Source organism: Halichoerus grypus, chromosome 7 (genome assembly GCF_964656455.1).
Source record: "Halichoerus grypus chromosome 7, mHalGry1.hap1.1, whole genome shotgun sequence".
Classification (NCBI taxonomy): Eukaryota; Metazoa; Chordata; class Mammalia; order Carnivora; family Phocidae; genus Halichoerus; species Halichoerus grypus.
Genome location: NC_135718.1, coordinates 49,192,487 through 49,217,304, shown reverse-complemented (window position 1 = coordinate 49,217,304; position 24,818 = coordinate 49,192,487). Strand labels below are relative to the sequence as shown.

Here is a 24,818-nt window from a genome sequence, read left to right as displayed (position 1 = left end):
AAATTCAAGCATCACCATTTAGTAGCTGTCTGGCTTTTGGGCAAATTACTATATCTCCCTCAAACTCAATATCCTCATCTACAATGAGGATGATAATCATAGTCTTTCTTCAGAGGATTAAGCAAGATGATGCACTGAAGGCTCAATGCATATTGGTTATTGTTACTTTTATTATTTATTACTGCAAGAAAAAAAAGCCAAAAATGTATTTTGTTTTCAATGGAATTACCAGATTTTCTTTAGCTGGCCCCATGGAATGGAACACAGGGCTCCTTATCAAAATATCCTGTTCAAAATGAGATGAAGTTACAGGGTAAAGAACTGTACATTCCAGAATAGTGTACAAGGACATACATGAAAAATTCTGGGTATGTATGGTGTCTAAAGAAGCTAATTTCTGAAAGCTGGGAAAATCTACATTTTGATATGTATTTATATAAGAGCGTAAAAAAAGCTTCTGAGTGAAAAAAATCCTATCATGATTTCAACGATGCAATTCAAAAGGGGAAATTTGACACTCATCAATGTCTTGGTGACATATATGTGCAAAACAAGCCTTGCACAGAATCCTTTTTTACATTATGTGCTTCACTAATTGCACTCCAGTGATCAAGCCCACTGTGTCACGGGAGGACGACAGTGATAGCAAGCTTCCTATCAACGAGAAGTTTCTTTTCATTTCCTCTGTTCTTTATCAACAGTGAACAAGAATTGGCTTACAATGAGAATTGGGATTGTCATTCCAGAGACTGCAGGTTGAGATCATTTATTACAGCCTGCAAGCCTGCTTTAGTCAAGGTAGTGTGGTGGCGAGGAAAGATCTGGGGCACTGATGGAAGGCAGATTTGTGTTCAAATCTGGTTAAGCGCTGGTTAAGCGAGCAGGTGTATGTGTCAGGCCTAGGAGTTCAGACCCTGGCCTGAGGCAAGTGGATGCCACTCAGCCTCATTCTCCTCCTCTGTGAAATGGAGTGAATAATCTCTAGCTTACGGTGTTACTAAGAGAATTAAAGTACGTGCCATGTGCTGAGTGACTGCCACATAGTAGGTCCTTAATGCATGCTCACTATTAATAGTAAGCATGGTTATTAAAACAACTAAATGAGAAGCAAACAATCTCTCACGTGGTCTCAGCTCCCCATTTTGTCCTTGGTGCTAATAAATTACCAGGAGGCCCCCTATTGGCATTTGAAAGACCTTTTTACTGACTGCAGTATCCAAAACATTACCTCCCTCTATAACATCTGGAGATGGGCTAATTTGGACTGGCTTTTGCCTACAGAGTGGAGTGTCTATCTGTTCCTCAAACCTTATGCACTTCCAAGACATCACTGCCCGTGTGATTCCAGGGTGCCTTCTGGTTCTCTTTTGGAGAGGGCTTAAGGAGGGGTAGGAAGCTTTAAATCATCTCTTTACATGATGTGTGAGGCTGCAGGCTCACATTAGCAGCTATCCAGATCAGGGGAAGGCAGCCTTCTGGGTGGGAATTGAAAGAACCAGCCCAGATCTTGAAAATAATGAAGGAAAGAAATCTAGATACATAAGAATCTTCACTGTGCTGGATTCCACTCATATATTTAAGGGTTTGGTTAGAGAAACATATGCCCCTGATTCCAGAGCCCACTGCCTATAATACTCCCTATGTCAGGGTACAAGGTTTCAAAGACTCTTTGAGGAAATGTGTTACTCTCTCCAATACTGTAGACATTAAGTCTTCTATACACATGCCAAATCTAGAAAATTTAAATAAAATGTTAATCCTCCTCTTTTTGAAAATATAAAAGACATAAGGATCCTAGACAGAAGTAATTTTTTTCCCAGCAAAGTGCCTACTACCCTCAGAATGGGTTATTGACCTCCTACTGGGAATATGTAAATCTTTCCAAAGGTCTTTGCTCTCTTGAAAGAATATCCAACATTAAGTTTGTTTTGCTCTTATGACTGCCAGAAGTCTCCCTCCCTGGGCATCACGTTAAATCAGTCCTTGGTTCCAATTTTGTCTAATTCACTAGCTTACCAGAGAGATAAACTTCAAGATGTGTCATGTGAAGAATCAAGAGAATCTCTAAGAAAAAGTCCATATATCAATTAGCAGAATTCCAATAGAGACATCTTGGCAAAGATGGACTTTCCCTCATCTCAAGGAACATATAAATTATCCTCTTTCTTCTATGACCTTGCTAATTTCAACAGAAAACATTCAGTGGCAGCTGGAGGCAAAGGGCTTATGTAGCTCCTTCCCGGAGGATTCTTGCTCTCTCTTTTTCTTTGGCTCTCAGACTACTTTTTTATCTAGACTGATTCTTTGGCTTTTTGCCCACTATAAGGAAACAAATACATATTTTCTGTGGGGAACGCATAGTTGAAAAAGAGGAATGAAAAGCATGATCATATTTTATTTATTTTTGTAAATAAGTTTCTCATAGTAGCCAGCTTAGAGCCCTGTATGCAATAGGCACTTTTCAACTACTCGTGGAATGAATGAAAAATATAAATCACTGGTCTCAGCTCCAAAAGTGTTCCTTTCCCTCTCCAGTAAGGAGAAAGGTAGTCACAACTGTTCTTTCGAAAACTGAGTAGCAATTCTTACCAGTCAGGACTACTAAAGGAGCCACACCACACCTTTTCTAGGGGGTTGGCAAGTGAGCTAACAATCTCCCAGATGCACTAAGTACAAAAATGTAAATATACAAATACATAAACAGCTAGCCACTTGCGGAGTAGGAGCAATTGATTTCAATATTGAAAGCACCACTCACTTAGAGTTGAAATAGGTTTCCAAACGAAAACACCAGAACATAGAACTGGCTCGCAGGGCTCAGTTCAATAGAGAAATGTCCCTGTCAGCTTCCTCCAGGAGGGGAGGTCCAGGCCTCAAGCTACAATACATTTCATTGTATATGTCTTGCTGAACTTTAGTCAAGTTGGAGATTTGGGGCTTGACGGGGCAAAATGATTTATTCCTTTTCTCAACCACTTATGCGTAACAACTAGGAGACACCTACTTATTCCTTCTTCAATCATCATAAACTTTACTTGTTTGCTGTTTTTGGAGACAACCAATGATGAATAGTTCAACTGAACCATATTTTTTAAAGGAATCCTTTATCCATTATGGGTAAATATGATGGGTGTGTATTTCTCCTCCCCCACCCTCAATTTTTGGTAGGTGTAATGTACCATTCCCCGAACAATTACAAAATTATCAGTCACATGAGAACAGAGTTTTTACTTGATAACATGATAATTATATCTGTGTCTAGCAAGCTAATGGGACTTCATTAACTAGAGCAAGGGAATAAGAACCACCTAAGATTTCAGTTCACACCGTGCCCAGATGAATCACGCCACTGGGGAGTGGCCTCTTTGACCACCCATGGTCATATATGATTGCTATTGGGTGGGACTTTGAGGCAATTGTCTCCCCTCTCAGGAGCACAACTGCCCTGCGGTTTATGGGCTGTGTGAGGGCACAGCCTACAGAAACCCCAAATCTCAAATCTAATTGCCTTTCTGGAACTTTTCAATTTTTTCTAGGCTTTCAAATATATGCTGCTGGAGTCCCACACAACTAGACACACACACTTTTACTTAGAGAATATATGTAGGAGACACAGTGTGTATTCCATGCTTCAATATACTTGAGCCCAGTTCGCTCACGCAGAGACAGCATAGTAAAGATTGCTCCCAGTTGGTCAGACTCAAATGCCTGCCACTGCGGTCCACCAATGACATGGGCAAGGAATTGTTTTGCCTGAACCCATCACAATGAGTTTAGAACTGGCATTTAAAAATATATTTGACACATAAAGAAAACAGTAGCCATAGGGGATGGGGAAGAGACGGCTCATTTGGGAAGGACAATGGCGGCTATTTGGCTCTGGGAGCAAGCCATGTCACTTTGTGGTACACTTTATGACAAGTCATGCTACATCACAACATGCCTCCATCACAAGATAAAAGGACTCAAAGGCCAAAAGCCAGCAGCAGAGGTGCAACCACTGTGGACCTTTGAAGATGCAAAGTGTTGCAGTAACTTCTCGCAGTTGGATCATATCAATAATACCAAACTGACAGGAAGCCACCTCTATTGTCACACATCTAGTCCAAAAATCACAGAAGAAATCGGACTTTGGAAAGAGTTCCAGACAAATACCCTCACCACACACACACACACACACACACACACACACACACACACACACAATTACAAACACGAACACGTGACAGTGATTCCAACCACGGAGAGAAACAACTCTTGAGAAGATGAACACAAAGGCATCTCAATAGTATGTTTTCAACAGTATTGTTTTAGAGAACACATTATTGAAAAACTACACTGGAAATATTAACTGAAAAAGTTAAAAGAAAATGCTATCGATGAGGATTTGGTCATGCTTCATGCAACAGAAATCAGAGCAAAACAGGGTGATGTCACATGGTGAAAGCGGAGAAACTTCACATTAAGAAATGTGCCCAAACACAGTAGGGAAATAATAAAGCCACGAGTTCATCTCAATAAACAGTACTCATTCACTAAACCAAATGTGATAATCGGGCGATTTGGTAGCAGTGTTCTAAATCTGTACAGAGTACTGCCCAAGAAATAAAATATGCAAAATGTTATCATCAAAATAAGTGTAAGGAAAAAAAAAAGTTGAGTGTTAGTTGAGCTTGGTCTCTGTTTTGTGGATAAAAGGACACAAATCCTGCTCTATAAACGGGAAACCGGACATGGGGAGGAGGAAGTCACTGGGAATGTGGATGTGGTATGCAGACAGATGGCACCACAGAGCCTGGTGGACACCGAGACACATCAGGACAGGACAGAAACAGACACCAGGGGCTGGAGAGGAGCATCCTCCTTCTCAACACTGATGGCTCTGGTTCCCATCATCGGTGCCATGACTGAACACAGGGATTGTACCTGTTGGGTTTTTAGGTCTCCTGCAAAGAAGTTAGTGCGTCATCCAAAAGAATCAACCAACTGAACAAGAAAAGCAATATGCTACTTTCAATTTCTCTGTGCTCTAGTTGGAGAGGGGTTTAACTATAAATAAATAAATATATATATATATATATATATATATATATATAGACAAGGGAATGAGATTATATGTATGTGTATACATATATATAATCTCTATCTTCCTGAATTCTTGGCAAATGGTTAGTCCTGTGGTTAGCAGTGAAGATAGCGGGTGGGGGTTGGGAGGAAGGTTAACGAAGAGCGCATACCGCTTTCGGCTTCTGCAAAACGACAAGAAAAGAATTTAAAATCAAACAATTTGATAATAAATTGACTGACACCAGAAGGAAAGAAGGAACAAAACCTTTGTTTCAAATTATTTGAAGGATGCATGTGAAAACAAGGTTTTTCAGCAGAGCATGGAAAAACAGCATCATGGGGTAAAACAACAGAGGAGGTAGTTCAACACAGGCTGGGGGCAAGGGGTTGGGAAAGGAGAGGCTGGGTTCTCCGAATCCTAACACCCAGCCACTTAGAAAATGGGAGAGGGAAGGAAATGGGAAATTCTTTAATGAAGGAAAAAAAAAAATCAAAATTCTTATCTTGGGAAGAGTCAAAAACTCAATTCTTTTTTAGTATGGATATTGTGTTTGAGAAGTTTGGTGTTTTCTCAGAGGCATGATCCACATTCCCTCCAACACACCTTTTTCCACAAGAACCAATGTGCTTCCACACTGAGACCAAGCCACATGAGGGGATTAAAGTTGGCAACGGCACACAGAAAGCCAAAAACAAAGCCAAACAAGTCCTTTCCGCTCTTTTCTGAAAGGAAAAAAAAATCTAAAAATCTATATCTACAAATATGGCTTTGTTGAAAACATCTCAAATTTGTGAGTTAATTGGAGGGTCCATCAAAGAAAAGACTTTGTCTTCAGGGAAGGCTCTTAGTTATTTTTCTTAGAATAGTGACAGCAGATTCACACTGAACCATTAACAGGCTTTTTCTCTCCCTCCCTGTGACCAAAAGGTGGCAGGTGGGAGATGACTGGTCAAGGTTCAGGGGGCAGACTCCTGCCATGAAATTATACCAGGGTGGTCAAGAGGCGCTATGTGGCATTAGCGCCACCCACACCATGACACTTTCTGAAAGATGCACAAAAGTGATAAAGAGAGAAGACTGAATTACTCAGATTTACTGATGTGGCAACATGAAGAATATCATTGGCAAAAATCCAGGATACATGTTGCCCCCTCCACAGGCACAGGTGACTACTGGCCACCACATGGGAAAGCAGTAATCCCAGAAACCCCCACTTTCTCTGCTGAACAGCAAAGAGCCAGGACTCTGGCTCCCATTTTTTTGCACATAATATTCTTCACTTTGCCAACACAAAAAAGAAAACCTTATCTATACATAATTATTAACTGCCATGGCCATGTTTTACACGTGGCCACCAAATCTACCATTTTTATTTCCTCTTGGTTGATTTGATTTTCCAGATAGCTTAGCCTTTGATCAGATTGACTTTGTGAGCAATCTGATCTGGTGGCTAAGGTAACAGAGAACATTGGATTGACTTGCTCACAATCCAGTGTCTTCTCGTTTGGTTTGGTTTGGTTTGGTTTGGTTTTCGTTTGGTTTTGTTTGTCAGAGACGCAGACTGTATGTTTGGAAGTCTGGCTTCATTGAGTTATTCATCCAGATAATGAAAACTCCTTAGATGGTGATAGCAGGTACCTTCTAGTCTTGCCCTGCACTCAACATATTAAGGCACACGTTGGAGAGGATCTGTACCCCACACTATGCCACTGGAAGACTTATTTACTATAGCTAGGAACAAACCCGGATGTCATCTTAGAGGACAAAAGCCCACGTAGTTCTCAATGAGCTCTTTCTTCCAAACCCATTGATAAAAATTGAGGAGCAAAAAAATCGTCTTTATTTTATCTGTAATGCATACAGTCCTGCAACAACAAACTACCCTGTTAATGGGATGCTTCCTTCTTCCAGTGTGAACTCATATATTGACTGGGCTGTTATCTATTTCAACCAGACCCAGTCCCTCATCAGTCTGATCTGTACATAATTAAGTGCAAAATAAATAAATAAAGAGGGCTCCTGCCTCTGAGCCCTGCTCTCCTGGCTAATTTACATGAAGCTGATATTCTGCCACCTGGATTTCGGTTGCACCGGGAAAAGCACATATGGTACACAATAGGCTGCTTGTAATTTGGCTATCAAGAGAGCTGGTGTGGCCCATCACAGCCCTGCCCCATCCCTGCTGTGAAGGAGGCCAGAATCCACCTGCTTCGTGCTCATGACAGTAAACAGGGGTTTGAGGACAGGGCTTGTCCCTGGTTTTGTGCAGAGAGGGTGAAAAGTGTAAGTTGGCCCAATCAGGTGGAGATCTGGATGTCTCATCACTGTCCTCTGGAGAAACACTTTCTGAATGCCCAGTGGGGCTTGGGATGGCAGGTGGGTCTGCAATAGAAGTGGCGGTTGGGCATGCCCTGAGATGTGCCCAAGGGTCAGAGATGTGTCACATCAGGGATCCAAGCACGTCTCATAAATGTCAGCCTGGGCTGTGGCGAACTTACCGGCTCTCTCGGTTGGCGGACTTGTACTCAATGGCTATCATTAGGAGCTTGAGCTTCACAAAACACAGCCTGCAATGAGATGGAGAAACCTCCCCGTCAGTGCTTCTGAACGGCCAGAGCCACATAACAAACATGATTACGACCTCTCCATCGCCTGATGCACTCATTATCCCGGGAACCCTCACTCCACAGTCACTGTGCCAAAGGGAGGGGGTGGGAGCGACACCTCCTCATCTTCCCCATTAAACCTGATTTCTTGCAAGTGATAAGGTGCTGAATGTTCAAAGTGCAAATTGCACTCAGGTCTGGATGTCTAGACACAGACCCCAAGCAGGGATTTGTGCCTGGGGATTTATGCTGGGCCAGATTCATTAGTTACTCGGTTGGGTAGTAAAATGTTAACTGCAGAGGGAGGGAGGTATTTGGAGCAGCTGGACCTGTTATTTGGATTCCATCTCGGTCTTTTGTACAAATGGCTCATATTGTTGTTCCGAGCAGACCCCTGTGTGCTCGGAATGATGGTAATAATCCTTAGCCTCCGTGTAACTGCCCAGCACATAACTGTGGGCACCGTCACTCCTGGCCCCATCCGAGCTGCCTCACCTCATCTGCCCGGTGTTCTCACCAGCAGCCCAGCCTGCTCTGAGGCTGGCTTGCTCCTGACTCCATGCCTTCATGGAGGCAATTCCTACCCCAAATGCCTTCTCTTCTCCCGACCCTCCCTCCCAAGCCCCCGCCAAATACAGCCTTCTGTGCAGCTCTTCTACAGCCCGCCCCCCCCTTCTGGTTTTCCGTTCCCAGAACTCCTCCAGCGCCCTTGTCTGCCACAACCTCCTTCAGCTCTTCCCCAACTGCAAACTGGCTGTGGTTGCTCCCCATTGCAGTCTGTGCCTGAACGTCATCTCTTCAACCAGTGTGGCTTCTTTAAGAGTTTGGGACTTATGTGGAATCCCCATAGGGCTGCACAGGGAACCACAGACAAAGAAGCTCAAAAAATGTGTAATTTCCACTTACTGGGGTTCTAAGACAATAATAAAAGGTCCAGTGAGGTATTCATGCATAAAGATGTTCAAGGTAGTAATATTTATACAGAGAAAAAAAAAAGGCAACCTAAACGTCCAATAATAAAGCAATGGTTAAGTAAAGTATGGTACAATATAGTTTTAGCATTCAAAATGACTTTTTGAAGAATATTCAAGGTATAAGATTAACAAATAATATGAAGATACAAACATGTAAATAATGATACAATTAGGTGAAAACATATTATTTATATACTCATAGAAATAAAAGCACACACACAAAAGAATTACATTACATATGATAAGTTTCTATAATGAGCATATGTTTTAAGGACTTTTTGGATGATGAAACACTGGCTGACTGACAGGTTGAGAAGTGACCTGGTCATTGAGCTGTAGCTCCGTAAGGGGGAGGATACACTGGGTCACAAGGCGAGGCCATTCCTGGTGCTCTCATTTAATCCCCACAATATCCCTGAGAGGGAGAGTGGGCCCCAGGTATTCTGACTTCTACAGCTATCTCTATATTACAGGTGACAAACCTGAGGCTCAGAAAGCCCATGCAACTTGCCCAAGGTCTCCAGCTAGTATCTGGCAGGACATACATCTTTAACTCCAGGGAAGCCTATTTTGTACTGGGAGAGATAGATAATAAGCAAATATACAAGTGAATAAATAATAAATTTCCAGATGAGGAAAAGCACTATGCAGAAAACAAAACAACCTAAGAGGACACAGAGTAACTGGGAAGACCCATAAATATGGAAAACACACTGATGTTTGCCAGAGGGGAGAGGGTAGGGTGATGCGCAACATGGGTGAAGGGCAGTGGGAGGTCCAGGCTTCTAGCTATGGACTGAATGAGGCTAGGGATGAACACAGCATAGGGAGTATACTCAATGGTATTGTCACAGCGATGTGTGATGACAGATGGAAGCTCCACCTGTGGTGAACATAGTATAACATACAGAATCGTCCAATCATTATGTTGTGCACCTAAAACTAATGTAGCATTGTGTGTCAACTATATTCCAATAAAAAACAAACAAACAAACAAACAAAAAACCAACCAAACAAAACAGAGTAACTGGGAAGGGGTGTTATCTGCAATGGTCCAGGAGGACCATTCTGAGAAAGTAAAGCTAGAGCACAGGAGGTGAGGAGAAGAGGCAGGCAATGAAAGGATCTGGCGAAAAATCTTTCCAGGGAGTGGAAGCAACAAATGCAAGCGTCCCGAGGCAGGGAGGAACTCGGGGTGTCTGAAGATCAGCAACAAGGGCAACTAGACTGCAGCCGAGTGAGTAAAGTCACAAGTGACAGCGATTAGGGCAGGGAGCTAGGCAGGAGCAAGTTTGTGAAGACTGCTGGCTACAGCAACAAGTCTGCCAGTCTGCGGTTTATTCTAAGTGAAATGGGAGGCCTTTAGCTGGTTGCAAATAGAAAAGCGACGGGGTTGGTGAAGGCCTCATACTCTCCAGTGGAAATAACACCAATTGCTCATGCCTGCATGTGAGGTCATGGTCTCCTGTATTGCTTTCAACAGACAGTGAGATTTCAAAGGACCACTTCATCTAGGCGTATTTGGGCTCTCCTGGTGATTTGCAGGTTTGCCGATTCCTGCCAGCCGATTCTAATGACCTGGGCTTTGTGCTGATTATGCAGTTTGCTGAAACACCAACCCAAGTATCCAACTACAGCTGGAAAAATGCTCTTCTTAATTTATGTTCCATAAAGCACTGTTAACACGCACCCTTTATGGGGCTGTTACTCCTGGAGCTTAAATTGTTTAAAATATCAGATGGCTTATGCAATATTTGTTGAACCAAATTACCAGATTAGGTAACCACTTTCTAATGTAAATAGCAACTAAATGCCAAAATCTCAAGGAGAAGGCCGATCTTAATTTAGCACAGATCATGAAGAGGCCAATATGCTGATATCCCATGAGTGATTGACCACTCTGATTTGGGACTCTGTGGTTCATGGGATCCTGGATCTTAATTGCTTTTAATGACCTGATCCTGTTGGTAGAAGCCAAGAAGTAGTCCATAGTAATGGTGAATTATGTCTTCCTAGGTACTACGATGCCATTTACCAACTTGATACAAAAAGATAGCAGCTTTCCTGCATGGAGCACTGGGTGTTATGCACAAACAATGAATCATGGAACACTAAAAAAAATAAATAAATAAATAAATAAAAAGATAGCAGCTTTCTAATGCAGGAAAGTCAATAAAATCTACGCAGCCTCGTGCACATTCCTTAGCTAGCACGGTGGACCAGGAGATCTGAGTCCTCTTTCATAACTTCCAAATCCATATCTAAGATGATTCTATACTGCTTCATAAAAGCCTCTTTTTAAGACACTCTTTGACCCAAAGCTAGCCTTTACTCACTGGCCAAAGGGGTGGAGAGGAGAAGGACAGAGTGATGTCCACAAAGCAATTATATGCAAACAGCGCCACAACCATGGATTATCAGATGCAGGCCCTTCAAGACTTGCTGGGGCTGTACTTCTCATAGAGATGACAAACTCAGGTCCAAAGAGGGGCAACTCGCTCCAGATCAAATGGCCTTTGGGAAGAAAGGCCAAAAGCGAAAATTAAATCTCAGTGTGGTGTGTTGCACAAATACTTCTTAGAAGAACAAAGGAAATGAGAGGGTGTGGCCAGAAGCCCAGCATGGAGCCTTGGTCAGTACAGCATTTTTAAAAACCCAGAATTTGATACTAATAGGTGATTTCATATAAAAACTAGCCTCTCAGCCTTCCTTGATAAATCATAAATGGCCACACCGGAGCCATATTCTGTTTGGCTTAAAGGGACTGGAGCTTTGAAGCACTGACCCTTCTGGATGGGACACGTGCTCTCCAATATGCTACAGTCCCCAGCACTCCCCAGGTAGCCTATCTCTTCAGCCTTCTCTCTTTGTGGCTCGCCCCAAAGAGGCACCTAAGCTTTTAACCTCTGCCGTAACAAGTACCTTCTGCAGGTCCACAAAACACAGATCTTGCACTATGTCCCCTCCTTCTAAAAATCACAGTTTTCGGGGTGCAGTCATTAAGTGGCTGCCTTCGGCTCAGGTCATCATCCCGGGGTCCTGGGAAGGAGCCCCACATCGGGCTCCCTGCTCCGCGGGAAGCCTGCTTCTCCCTCTCTTGCTCCCCCTGCTTGTGTTCCCTCTCTCGCTGTCTCTCTGTCAAATAAATAAATAAAATCTTTAAAAACATAAATAAATTTTTAAAAATTAAAAATAAAATCCCAATTTTCTGTCAGATCCTGCCACAGAGAGTTAGCCAATGTCCAGGGAGCTCGGCTTAAGGCTGCAGCAGAGGTAGCAGGAGATAAGAACAGACCAAGGCCAGTGAATAGGGGCGCCAGTGTGTGGTGTGATAATCACTTGTTTACTCGTCTCTCTGCCCTCTAGTTGAGCTTCTTCGTGGCAAGACGCATGCTTTGTCTCCCTGGCATTCTGCAAAGTGCAAAGGGTAAGCATTCAATACATGCTGATTAAATAAACGTATGAATGAATGGAGGGCAGAATCTCATGACTTGCTGGAAGCACACATTAAGAGATAAAGTAGTCAACTAGGAAAGTCTAAGCAGAGAAGGCTTGGGAGTTGAGCATCAAATCATGAAACAAGATGCCTCTTAACTTGTTCATGAGAAGCAGAGAGATTGGAAAAGAAGGATGTCGAAAGAAATAATAGCGGTGATACACTTTGGGAATCTAATGTTTGCCTCGAATCAATATGCCAAAATGTAAATACAATTCTAAGATCCAGACAGCAGTTTGTCTTTCTTTGGGACTCTCCACAGCTCCTGTTATAAGGGGTTCACTCCCCAGAACCTGTCTTCAAACTACTCAGAATTGATGTCCTGAGATGAAATATTTACTTGTATCATCAACACCATTGTTTTTGGTAAAGCAAAATGGGCTTTGCTCATACAGCTCTTAGAGTCCTTCTTAGGGCTTTACTCAGTGTCTCCACATATATAGGACTGGGGCGGGATAAGAAAGGAGCTTAGGGTGAGGGAGGGTGTAAGAAAGAACCAAGAAAGCCTTTACAACGTGATAAACAGCAGCAATTTAATTCCTGGTTTCTAAAATAAAATGTCCCAATATGTCCAAAGCAGGAAGTCATTGCTGGTTGTGAAAATAATTACAGGGGAACAGAAATGACTTTTTTCCAGAAAAAAATGCCACTTGTCACAAAAAGGTCTTAAACCAGAAATCTGCAATAAAACTGTTGTAATAACAAGTTAGATTGCTTTCTTGATAATTATTAAGTAGAGGTCTACCAAATTTGACAATGACATTATATAATGCCTATTTTTTTTTTTTTTTTACTGCTAGCATCATCTGTTAACTACAGTAGTTTCAACCCAGATGTTCCTGAACAAAGGCTCTTAAGAATTAGAGTCCAATTGTTTCTACCTACCCAGAGGGACATAAATTGTTCTTGCCATTAAATCAGCCCCCTTGACTAGTAAGATTGCTTGGCGATGTGAATTAAGCAGAGAAACCCTTCGTAGAGCCTGCACCATCGAATGTGCTCAAGGAGGGTATGCGAAGATGTGGTTTGGGACTGTTGAAGATGGGTCACCCAGGAGTGAGGGGGTGAGGAGAGAAGAGGTACCCACATGGTGCCCTCCAAACTCAGCTCCCCTCCCCAAAGTGCGGGCCCCTCTTCAGTTATCTAGAGGGACCCTGGCGATGTCAGGCTGATGCACGTAATCAGAAATAGATGCGGATGTAAATACCGTGCATTGGGAAACCAAATCTTTAGGATCTAGGGGCTAGAATGAAAAAGATTCACATTTAGGAGCTTTGATTTAAAATGATAGGCTCTTGAAATGGAAACATCTAGTTAAAGGAAATTTGAAACAGCAGGATTTATAAGACTCGGGAGCAAGAAAAAAGGAAGTGATTTAAAATGCTCATGGAGATGTTGTTCAGATTTCATTTCCCAGTAGCTTTGATAGAGATGGAGCGGGGGAAGGCTTCAGCACACACCCCCCCCCAAACACACACACACACTCACAATATCTCCACTAGCACACCTAAGACACTTGAATTTGGAAATAATTACATTCTTTGATATGGACAATTAGCATTTGCCTAAAATATGAATAAATGCATTTTAGGAAGCTTTGCTATTATTAGTAGTCAGAAACAAAATGTAAACCGTGTGTTTGTTATGCGTACCTAACATCAAGTGAAGCTCCTAGCATCCCATTTCCAACTGAACTGCCTCCTTGATCCTCCTGCAGAGAATTCTAGATGTGGCTGCCTCTACAGCCTTTGGTTAAAAGTTTAAACAGACTTTAGGGTCATTTGTTCATTCACTAAGATGTAGGAAGATTACTGGTCATCTCTGGGTCCCTGTAGTAGAAGTAATCATAAATGTTGTATTCCCATCTGTGTTCATATACGTTGTCTTAATTACAATAACTCCCCTCAAGTAATTGGAAGAATAGGGCCAGTTTTTTGAGAAAAAAAATACTTTTTAAAGATGAGACTTGAGCCCCTCCACAGATACTTATAAAATGCTCATTTCTGCAGCCTGGCTAGATAAATCCATCACGCAACAATCAGGTTTGCCAGCTTCTCTCCTCTCCATGGCTCAGATTCAGAAGTCCTTCCCTAAAAATCTAATGATTTCGTAGAACTCAAGTTAAACTAGCTGTAGTTTGCATTGTACAGGAGACCCGGCTTTCTCTAGGCAGTCTTAGATTTTCCTCAAGTGGCTTCACTGGAAAGATCTGTCCATGCAAAACAACACAGCATGAGAGCATGATTTTCTTCTTGTTTAGGGGCCCTGAATGCAGGTGGATGAGGGTACAGAGAATCCCCCTCCAACCCCCCAGACTGTCTCAAACCAGCCCAGAAGCATCCATGCCCGCACCACCTGGCTGAGGGCAGAGCTCCTGAAAGCGAAGATCTGACCAGAGTTCCCCAAGTTCCCCAGGCATTAAATACTCTACATGGAATCTGAATTTTAACTGCTTCATCAGCTGCAGGGGGAGAGAGAGAGACAAGCTGTATTTTAAATACATGTTTTGTCCTAATCCCCTCTGAGCTGTAAAACCTGATACAATTAAGCTTTTGTATTTTGCAAGTGATGAATGACTAATACCCTCCGTGTGAGACTCAGGCCCTGGTACATGGTATTCTTGCAGCAACCCAACCTCAGAACCTGTGGTTTCCTCCAGCTCCTCCTTCCCTACCTCTCTCCTCTCCCCTCTGTGCTCACTTTCTTATCTGGAGGCAGGGGTGTGCAACCTCACGTTTACTAGTTCTTATGATAAAAACACTATCGCTGTTTCCCCCGGAAAATGTCACAAGTCAAAAGAAATCTGATTTATCCCTCCCATCTAAAGGAGAAATCAGCTTTCTCTCCTTGGAAAATCTCAGAGACCTGGGTGTGGAGAGAGTGTCCTGTGACTCCCAGTCTCCTGATTGCCTACCAATGAGAATATCTTCTTCCTTCTTTATCCCCTCTCTGAATCCAATCTCCTTACAAGGCACAGCTCAAGTGTCATCTCTTCCAGGAAGCCTCTCCTGGTCACCCCCAGCCTACCGGGAGCTCTCTGTCCCCCTGTAAGTCTCTGCCTCTGTCCTCTAGTATGTGCACCCCTCAAACACTTATCCATCAAGTACTTATGCATGCTTAATTCTCCCTGAGGATGGGCATTATTTTCCTTAGCCAGACTGCAAACTGTCTGAAGGCAGTCACCGTAGGAAAACAGAGTTCTTTATTTGTCGTTGTAAGTATTGCTATTAATCGTTTAATGTGCACATACTTTATTAGATCTAATTGCAGATTTCTCTAGAGATGGCGCCGTGCCTGGTACAATGGCACAAATATCCTAAGTTCGTTACATATCTAGTTGATTGGCTGGTGACTGACTGACTGACTGACTGAGGGCAGGACTTTTCTAAAGGGTAAGAATAAATAGAACCTGGAAATGCCACAATGTGTCCCTTTCTTTCTTGTTGCTTACATTGTATTCCATAGGACAGGAATGATAGTGGGAAGAGGAGAGGTGGGAGAAGGGAAAAGGATATTAGCTAGTATTGAGAGATAAGTAATATTTCTATTTATCAAGTCCAAAGTCAGGCAGCTGGTCACTATCAAAGGAAGGAGGTATGCAGAAATCAAATATCTTGTCCCAAATGACACATCCACCAAGTGGCTGAAATGGGGATTTGAGCCTGGGTCTTTGCAATTCCACAGGTCACACCCAGTGACATTACGCCGCATCCTACTATGGGAACCGTGCAAAAACAAGACCCTTTAGCGGCAAACATGGCCTCATACCCCAGCTCCTCGCTTCCTGCAGGCTTGGCATTGGCCCCTTGCACCCTCCACAGTCACTTGCTTCCCTGGGGAAGGTGGAGAGTGGGAGGGAAAGCGAGCAGGTGGTTTTCTGGTGTTGAGAAACCTTCTCTTTCAGATCCCAAAGCTCCTCTGCCTTGATCATACTGTCACACAAACCCAGGGGCAAGCCAGCTATGCCAAATGAAGGGGAGATGCTCAGAAGTTGCTGCCTCTTAAAAGGAACACCTAAGGGCATCCTGGGGAAGGTCCAGGACATACCCACCTTGGTTGCCAACAAGGTCAAGCGGTGTCTGCGTTCTGACTTGTACTGGTCTTCCCCTGGGCTTCTCGGCACTTAGCGCTGATCTGCTTGCTCCAGCGTCAGCATTACAGGGCTCAGTACCCCAGTGCCTTCTTCCTGTACTGACTTGGATTAGGCATGGGAAGGGGGCAGAGCAGTCAGTGGTCTGCCTGGTGTGGTGATGTGTATACGCATCCTATCTCCCCAGACATTGTAGAATACCCCACGTGAAGCAGGAATGATGGCAAGCCTGTGACATGTGGCCCACCTCTAATTCTACAATTTGGCTAAAATCAGAGAGAAACATTCCAGTGACTGAGCCCAAAGTGAGGGATGAGGGGAGTTTACTCCAGCCTGTGGTGTGGAGGGATGAGATAAGCAGTGGCGGTGGCGGGAGGTGGGGGGGGGGGGTCCCAGTCATCAGATTTTGTATCAGAATCACCTGTCTTGCTTATAAAAAGTACAAATTGGGGGGCAGCTTCCCCCAGATATTGAAATATACAGCTGGAGCCTAGGAATCTCTCTATTTAGTAAACTCCCCAGGAGATTCTTTTTTTTTTTTTAAGATTTTATTTATTTATTTGACAGAGAGAGAGCAGGAGAGCATGAGCAGGGCAGAGAGGCAGAGGGAGAGGGAGAAGCAGGCTTCCCGCTGAGCAGGGAGCCCGATGCGGGGCTTGATCCCAGGACCCCAGGATCATGACCTGAGCCGAAGGCAGTCGCTTAACCAGCTGAGCCACCCAGGCGCCCCTCCCCAGAAGATTCTTAATTAGCCAGCTTTCATCTAGCAACTACCCCAAGCTGCTCTCAATTACACAGGCCCAGCATCATAACGCTGGCTCTGTCCCTTGGGTGCTAGGTGGCTTTGGAGGGGCACCAACATCCTCTGAGTCTCAGTGTCCCTGTCAGGATAAGCCAGGGACAGTACTATTAATATAAACCACAAGATCATAGTGAAGATAAAATGAGAAAATGTAAATGAACTATTTAGAAATAATACTGCATTTTGTCTATATGAGTTACTGGTTCTGGAACAAAGCTGCATCTTCTGCTGGTACACACAGTGAAGCCAAAAGGCTGGTGCAGAGAAGTCCAAGCATACAGCTAGTGTGGGTCCCACCTGGACAGGAGAGAGCATCCTTCCACTTGAAATCTGTAAAAGCTTGCCTTGTGGGGGCCTTCTGTCCCTCCTGCTTCTCCTTCTTCCCCATTCTGTTCTCGGGGGAAATGACTTCAAATTTCATCCATGGATCCTGCTCCCTTATCTTTTCATAAAATGGCTCTCCTTGGGCCCCTGGGTAGCTCAGTCGGTTAAGCATCGGACTCTTGGTTTCAGCTCAGGTCATGATCTCAGTGTGGTGAGATCAAGCTCCTCGCTGGGCATGGAGCTGCTTAAGACTCTCTCTCTCCCTCTCCCTCTGCCCCTCCTCACCCTGCTGGCTCTCTCTTTCTCTCTAAAATAAATAGATAAATGAAATCTTTAAAAAAGGGGGGGGCGCTCTCCCAGCTTCTGAGAAAACTCCAGGCTCTCCTGCGCAGTGATCCCACCCTGCAAGGGGGCACTCTGCCAGCCCAGGAGAAGAGCAAATTCATTTCTTTTCATGCTTTAAGATGTTATTGGCTGCATATTGTTTTAATGTGGTGCATAATTACAGAAACTGCTCTGAAAATCTGTATATTTTATCTGTGCTTTATTGTACCCAGGATATTCCCCGATTCTTTTTTCTTCTACATGAACCAGCTTAAAATATATTTTGGCGTCCTTTTTGTCATCTTGAAATTGAATAGCCAATTCTTACTGTAATGAAAATACTTATGCGTCAGCCCGGTGATATACAACACTACACTCTAATTACGGCTGTGCTTTAATTAACCTGAATTGAAGAGTGTTATCATTAAACTGCTGGTAACTTTGAGTTATGGCTTTTCTTTAATTTAAAGTAGAAAACACAGATAATTAAGCCTCCAGATAATCAAATGCTTGAGGAGAGCTTCAATGTTTTGGGATGTTCCTAAATCTCATTAAATGTCCTTTCTTTATTGATTATTCCTACCTCTGCTGTATCATTGTGCTGAACGAATAATAGTACTAAGTTGAACACATTCTCATTCACATCAGAAGTTTGGTTTTTTTGTATTCCAGAAGCCGTGTTGAACAAATATTAAATTCTCAGACAACAAGTTATGTCTGAAAGAGTCTCTCTTCCTTGCAACATGTTCTAAACATGAAAATCAATCAAGGGAAATATTTACAGCAGCAAGGAGTGTCCAGTTCTTGAGCTGGCTCCGAAGGGCAATGAAGTTTCATACCACCCAGTGAGTCAGAACTGGCAAATTCACGTGTCTATGGGGCCCGGCCTGGGATATCAGTGCAAATCTGGCCTGGTTTAAGACATCAGAGGGGGGAGAACCCACATTAAACCCTTCCTTCTAACAAAATGGAGCCAGTTAGCATCCGGTGAAAATGCAAGTCCTGTGTCGGCTCATCAGATATTCAAGAGATGCCAGACATCTAGTTTTTATGTGAAATACCACTATTTTGAAATATTGGCAACTTACTTTAAGATATTAAATACCGCATGGGCCAAATCTGTGAATCAAATGTACCTTGCGGGTATCCCAGTTACAGCTTCTAGGGGGAGTGGTTCTAACCTTCCAGGTTAACACTCTTAAAATGAACTGACTTGGTTCCCAGGAGCAGAATAAGAGAAGCAGTGGGAATGCAGGCTTCCGAGGAAGCGCTTATGGTAGATATAAACACCGGTCAAGCCAGGGAAAATCAACAGCGAAGGAGCGCATCTTCATACTCTCCCCTGTTAATGCCCCCAGCACCATAGGACCCTCTGGGCATTGGCAGCTTTGCAGTGTGCTCAGACCACCCCTACATCATATAGGAGGACTCAACTGTTTTGTTTTGTTCTTTAATAGAACCAGCTTCTATTAAAAGTCCTCCTGGGCTTTCTATCTCAGGCAGGTCAAACTCCAAGGTGGAGAAAATCCCCTGGGACAGCTTCAATGTTCCAGGACCCAGTGCCTCTGAATGGTTAACTTCTTTCTGTGGCAGAAAGAGAAATAGCTCTCAAAGAAAAGAGCACATGGGAGTTACAATAGGGCATCCATTTTCAGAAAATAACTCCTTCCAAATCAATTACCTATTCACTTTTCCAGTCCATTTAGCGTTTAAACTTTCGCTTAGAGACAGGGTGAGAAATTTCAGTAAACAGCCAGACCATTTTGGATTGCTTAGGGTCTGGGCCCAGAGACAGACAGAGTACACCTGCTGTGTTCACTGACAGGAGTCTCCAGGTAAACACCAAGCTCCCAGGCACTCCGTTGCCTCTCCGCTGTGCACAGAATAGAAAGCTCTAAGACAGAGGAGCCCAAGGGCCCCCAGGACTATTGTCTTCAGACCTCACTTTCCAGAAGGCGGGCTTTGTTTGTAGGCACCCAGACAGCTCAAGGGAACAGCTTTTCTTCCTCAGCCCAATGCATTCCCAGATTCCCCTATTTCTTCTCAGTCTTTATCAGTGAGACTGAGGTTATCAAGTCTTTTGCTAAAGCATCAGTGGATCAGGCTTGATGTTTCAGCATTCCCAGGAAGTCTGTGTTTTCATAGGGGACAAAACCCCTGTTTGACTTACACCCAACATCTGAGATTCTAAGTGGGAAATCTGAGGCATCATCAAGATGGAAGTTTCTCAGGGTCTGGAACCCTTGGAACTCTTGAGGTCATATCCCTTAGATGGTCACCTACTCTACTTAGAGGGGCCATGGCAGGCTGGGGCTGCCTCTTGCTCAAATTCCTCCTGCTGAGCCAACAGAAGGAGAAGCTAAGTCTTCTCATTGTCATAACATGCCAGTTGTCCATATATGTTGGGGCTAAGTTACCAAGGGCTGGCTCAAGGCTTCCTTCTATACATTTGGTTCCACATTTCCTCAGCAAATCATGAATGCACTTTGAATAATGGCTTCTCTGATGTCTCTATGATCTGACTTGACTGAAAAATATTAAAATTCCTTTCATCAAGGAGCTAGCAAGATTTGTTTTCATCCTGGTAAAATCAGAGATATGGGTTCCTACCACCCTTCATAATTGTGTCTACGGGGCAGGAGCCTAATTCACGACATGCAGGACTGTAGTTCATAATTTAGTGCAAATGATGGATCTAAGCATAAGGTTCTCAGAGCTGCAGGGAAAAGTAGGGCCAGCAGAAATCCCCAAGGCAGGGACCACATAATGACCCACCTTCCCGCTCACCACACAGGACGGAGCGCACAGGATACCCTCAGTAATTGTTGAGTACCCAGACCGTGCTGGGCAGAGGTGAGGTGTCTTCCCTGCAAGGGCCACATTAAACATCCCTGAGGGCCAAAGAGCACATGGTGAATGGTCACTTACTCACAAACAGTAGGGAAGGACAGACCCACGAAGGCACTGGAGAGATATTCTGTGTACATTTCATTTGAGACTCCTTCCAAGTAGTATTTCTGCCACGTGTCCTCCTCAATCTAAGAGAGAAGAACACAGGTTTAAGGTATGACAGTACACCATAAAAGGGAAACCAGAGTATACCATCTGGCCAACGAATGAATGCCCTAGTTATGTGATGGTGACCATCTTCAGCAACCAGGAACACAACCACATCGTCTACAGGAAGCTGGCCACGACCCTAAGCTCATAGAATGGAAGGACATCTCCTCTAAAACATCACTCTTTTCTAACCTGTATGATTTCCAAGGGTGTGGAGGCGTAGGCACTCACCCACAATACCAGCGGGCAGGTAAATCGATACAACTTTTCTAGAGAGCAATTTTGCAATTGTTAACAAAAATTTTTAAAGTACATGTTCCTTTACACAACAATTCCATTTCAAGTATTCATAGCAAAGAAACAGACGCATATACAAGGACATTTGCAGAAGAACATCCTTTTAATGAAAAATTGGAAATAACCACAGAAGGTACATTTTTCAATGGAACACAAAGAAACAATTAAAAATTATGGTGAGGGGCACCTGGGTGGCTCATTCGGTTAAGCATCTGCCTTCGGCTCAGGTCATGATCCCAGGGTCCTGGGATCAAGCCCCACATCGGGCTCCTTGCTCAGCGGGGAGCCTGCTTCTGCCTCTCCCTCTGCTGCTCCCCCTACTTGTGCTTTCTCACTCTCTCTCTCTGTCAAATAAATAAATAAAATCTTTTAAAAAAATAAAATAATAAAAATTATGGTGAAAATGTGTATCTGTTCATATAGAAAGTATATAAAAAGGCACATTACTAAATAGTGTTTATAGTCTGACCCTACTAAAAAAATACCCTATAATTATCTGAATGTTTGTAAAGTCATAAAAGACTAGAAAACTTTATACCAAAACACTAACCATTGTTATCTGAGTGGCAGAATGACACTTTTCTCTATAGATTTCTGTTATCTGAAGGCTTTTACAATGAGTGTGTGTGTGTGTGTGTGTGTGTGTGTGTGTGTGCATAAAATAATACGTATATTTCTACTTCGGGGGAAAAATGATTTTTCCAATCACACCCTGAGTAACACAAAAAGTAAAATGTAGTTTCAGAGAGGTCTTACTCCAGATTTCATTAAAATGTGTGGGTTTTCTTTCTAATTAATCAAGCTCAACTGGTTTTCCCAACAACCCTCTTCATGCTAAGCACTTCTGGAAGGATTTTACATTGGAACTGATCTTTAAAAATTATAAAGTGAGTAACAACAAGAATGCTGAGCCCCTCTGGGAACTCAGATATCTGAGCAGATTGATTAACCTCTACTGGAGGCTACATAAGGTGGTGGGGGGAGATGAGAGGCAGCTTCCCAGCCAACAGGAAGTGACTTTTACAATGTCTTGTGCTGATGTTGAATTACAACTCATCTTGCCTATGGCCCAATAGTCAGTTAACTAGGGGAAATGCAATGCTGGAAGTTGAAAGAGACTTGGAAACAGTGGGACATGAACACCGGCCATCTACTTGGTTACACTCTGGAATACAAAGAAGGCAGGAATCATTTAGAAATAAATTGAATTCTACCTGCTTCTGTGCTATTTGTCTGCTTTGTGCAAGTCTGGATGATTAGGAGTATGTGGGTTAACCTCATTAGTTTGAGCTGCTTCTAACCTACTCCCACACATTAGACATTAGCTGTGCAATGCTGCTGGGTATGGGCTGTTTATCTACAAATTGGTCTTCCCCAGAGTGGGGTCTTTAAAAAAAAGGCACTCAACCATTTCTACTGCTAAACTGTATGATTTTAAAAATTAACTGAAACGTGTTTAAGCATAAACTTTTTAATTTCCCTGAATCCTAAGAGTTTAACTTTTTTTTAAGATTTTTTTTATTGGGGAGCCTGGGTGGCTCAGTCGGTTAAGCATCTGCTTTCAGCTCAAGTCATGATCCCAGAGTCCTGGGATCGAGTCCCACATCCGGCTCCTTGTTCAGTGGGGAGTCTGCTTCTCCCTACACTTGTGCACGCTCTCTCTCTTTCTCTCTCTCTCTGTCAAATAAATAAATAAAATCTTTAAAAAAATCCAAAAAAAAGATTTTATTTATTTTTCAGAGAGAGAGAGAGCACAAGCAAGCGGAGCGGCAGGCAGAGGGAGAAGCAGGCTTCCCACTGAGCAAGGAGCCCGATGCGGGGCTCAATCCCAGGACCCCGGGATCATGACCTGAGCCAAAGGCAGATGCTTAACTGACAGAGCACCTAGGCATCCCTCAACATTTATTTTCAAATAAAAGATATTTCTGACTTTATAAGCAAAGGTCATTAATTCTAACTAATTTGAAGAAAGCCTAGTCTGCATTAGTAAATAATCTAAACATAGAATATTTAGAATAGAATATTTCAGAAATAATCTGAAATATAGAATATTATAGTATCATAATTTGTTTTATTGGTAAATAGGATACTATATGAGGAACTGCCAATTATAAATCCTCATGGTAGAGCTTTATGGGAAAATAGTATTTTTGAAGTGGAAGAGTTCAGCCTATTCTTTCAGCAGAGACATTCCCTTTATAATGTGCTGTTTATGTTGTTAATTTAGTAACAGTTGATTTTCAAAGACAATGAAAATACGAACCTTTATCTCAATTATTATTGATTATTGGTTGTATTCCTTAGTTAATATAGTTTTAATATTGTTCTTTTAGTTATGGTCAGTATTTTCATGCCTGTGTGTCTTACAGAACTACTCTTTTGACCAAATTTTACTGTAGGTTAATCATTAAACATTTTTACTAAGTAGAAACAAAGTTTTGCAGGATAACAATATTATCCATGTTTGTTTTGAACATGGCAAGTATTCACTCATTCATTCAGCAAATATTTATTGAGCATATTTAGTATCTCAGGACCTAGTCTAGCTGCTGATTAAATCTTCCTTAAACTGGTATTTATTTTACTATATTTTTCTCTTTGCTTCGGAAGAAGCACCAGATATGTCTGGCTACGATATATCTGACCAGATATATCTGAGTTTTACTGATTTTTTTCCATATTTTTTTCCTGCAAGTTTTGTCTTTGTGGCTGATCTAGAATGCCTAAGGAACTCAATGTCAAAATAACTGGAAATATATACAGAACTTTTCTGGAAAGCAAAATGCCTCTTCTACATCCACATGTAGATTCTCAGATGCGATCTACAGTGCTAGATACAGTAGCTCCGAATGGACTATTTCAATAATGATTGGTTTCAATTCATTGTTATAACCTTTTAAGGTGCCACATCTTTTTCTAAAAGGATTTTATTTTTTTATTTGATAGAGAGCAAGAGCGCACACAAGTGGGGGGAGGGGCAACGGGAGAGGGAGAAGCAGACACCCCGCTGAGAGCAGAGCCCCACATGGGCCTGGATCCCAGGACCCTGAGATCATGACCTGAGCCAAAGTCAGATGTTTAACCGACTGAGCCACCCAGGCACCCCAAGATTCCCACATCTTTAAAACTGTTTCCATACAGATAAATCAACATGCTTTTACAGTTTCTGATAAAGGTGTTACACAGACATATACACACAAACTTAAAAGTGGTTAAAATCCTAAATTTTATGTTATATGCATTTTACCACCATTAAAAAAAAATTAAACCTGTATCTATAATTGTAAGACCAGAAGAGTCAGTAATTACAATTAATACTAAGACCTTTTAACCTGTAAGGGCAAGAATGACAATCTGGAACAGATCGATTACAAGAACAGGCCAGTGACATCAGGAGAAGCAGGGAATGAGCCCCAGCCTATGACAGACACAGCGGTACACCACGGGCTCAGACAGCAGAGCTTCATCTTTATCCCAAGGCAAGGCTCAAACTACCTATCACTTCTTACCAAGGGTTTACCCTTCTAAGTCTCAAACATGGCCTCTTTAACTTAACTTTGAAAAAGCAAAAATGAAAGTGTATATCCCTTTTTCCTTTGTCAGCAGTAATGAAATGCATTCTTTTTTTTTTTTTTAAGTAGGCTCCATGCCCAATGTGGAGCCCAACACGGGGCTTGAACTCAGGACCAGGAGATCAAGACCTGAGCTGAAATTAAGAGTTAGACACTTAATCAACTGAACCACCCAGGCACCCCTGAAATGCATCCTTAAGAACAG

General features: G+C 42.7%; 1 protein-coding gene across 21 annotated transcripts in view; it reads right to left on the bottom strand.

Annotated features, from left to right (window-relative positions):
• Positions 1-24,818, bottom strand: part of KCNMA1 (potassium calcium-activated channel subfamily M alpha 1) — a 721,733-nt gene that overhangs the window by 143,019 nt on the left and 553,896 nt on the right. For 12 of the 21 annotated variants that reach the window (XR_013449725.1, XM_078077542.1, XM_078077543.1 and 9 more), the window contains exons 15-17: positions 20,613-20,722; positions 7,567-7,635; positions 5,238-5,249 (exon numbers count right to left, since the gene is read on the bottom strand). Coding sequence is in view for 20 of the 21 variants with exons in the window: in XM_078077542.1 (XP_077933668.1) it covers positions 5,238-5,249; positions 7,567-7,635; positions 20,613-20,722 (191 nt within the window). In the remaining variant the exon portion in view is untranslated. The remainder of the gene's footprint in view (positions 1-5,237; positions 5,250-7,566; positions 7,636-20,612; positions 20,723-24,818) is intronic. The other 9 variants (XM_078077544.1, XM_078077533.1, XM_078077534.1 and 6 more) reach the window with 1 other exon arrangement.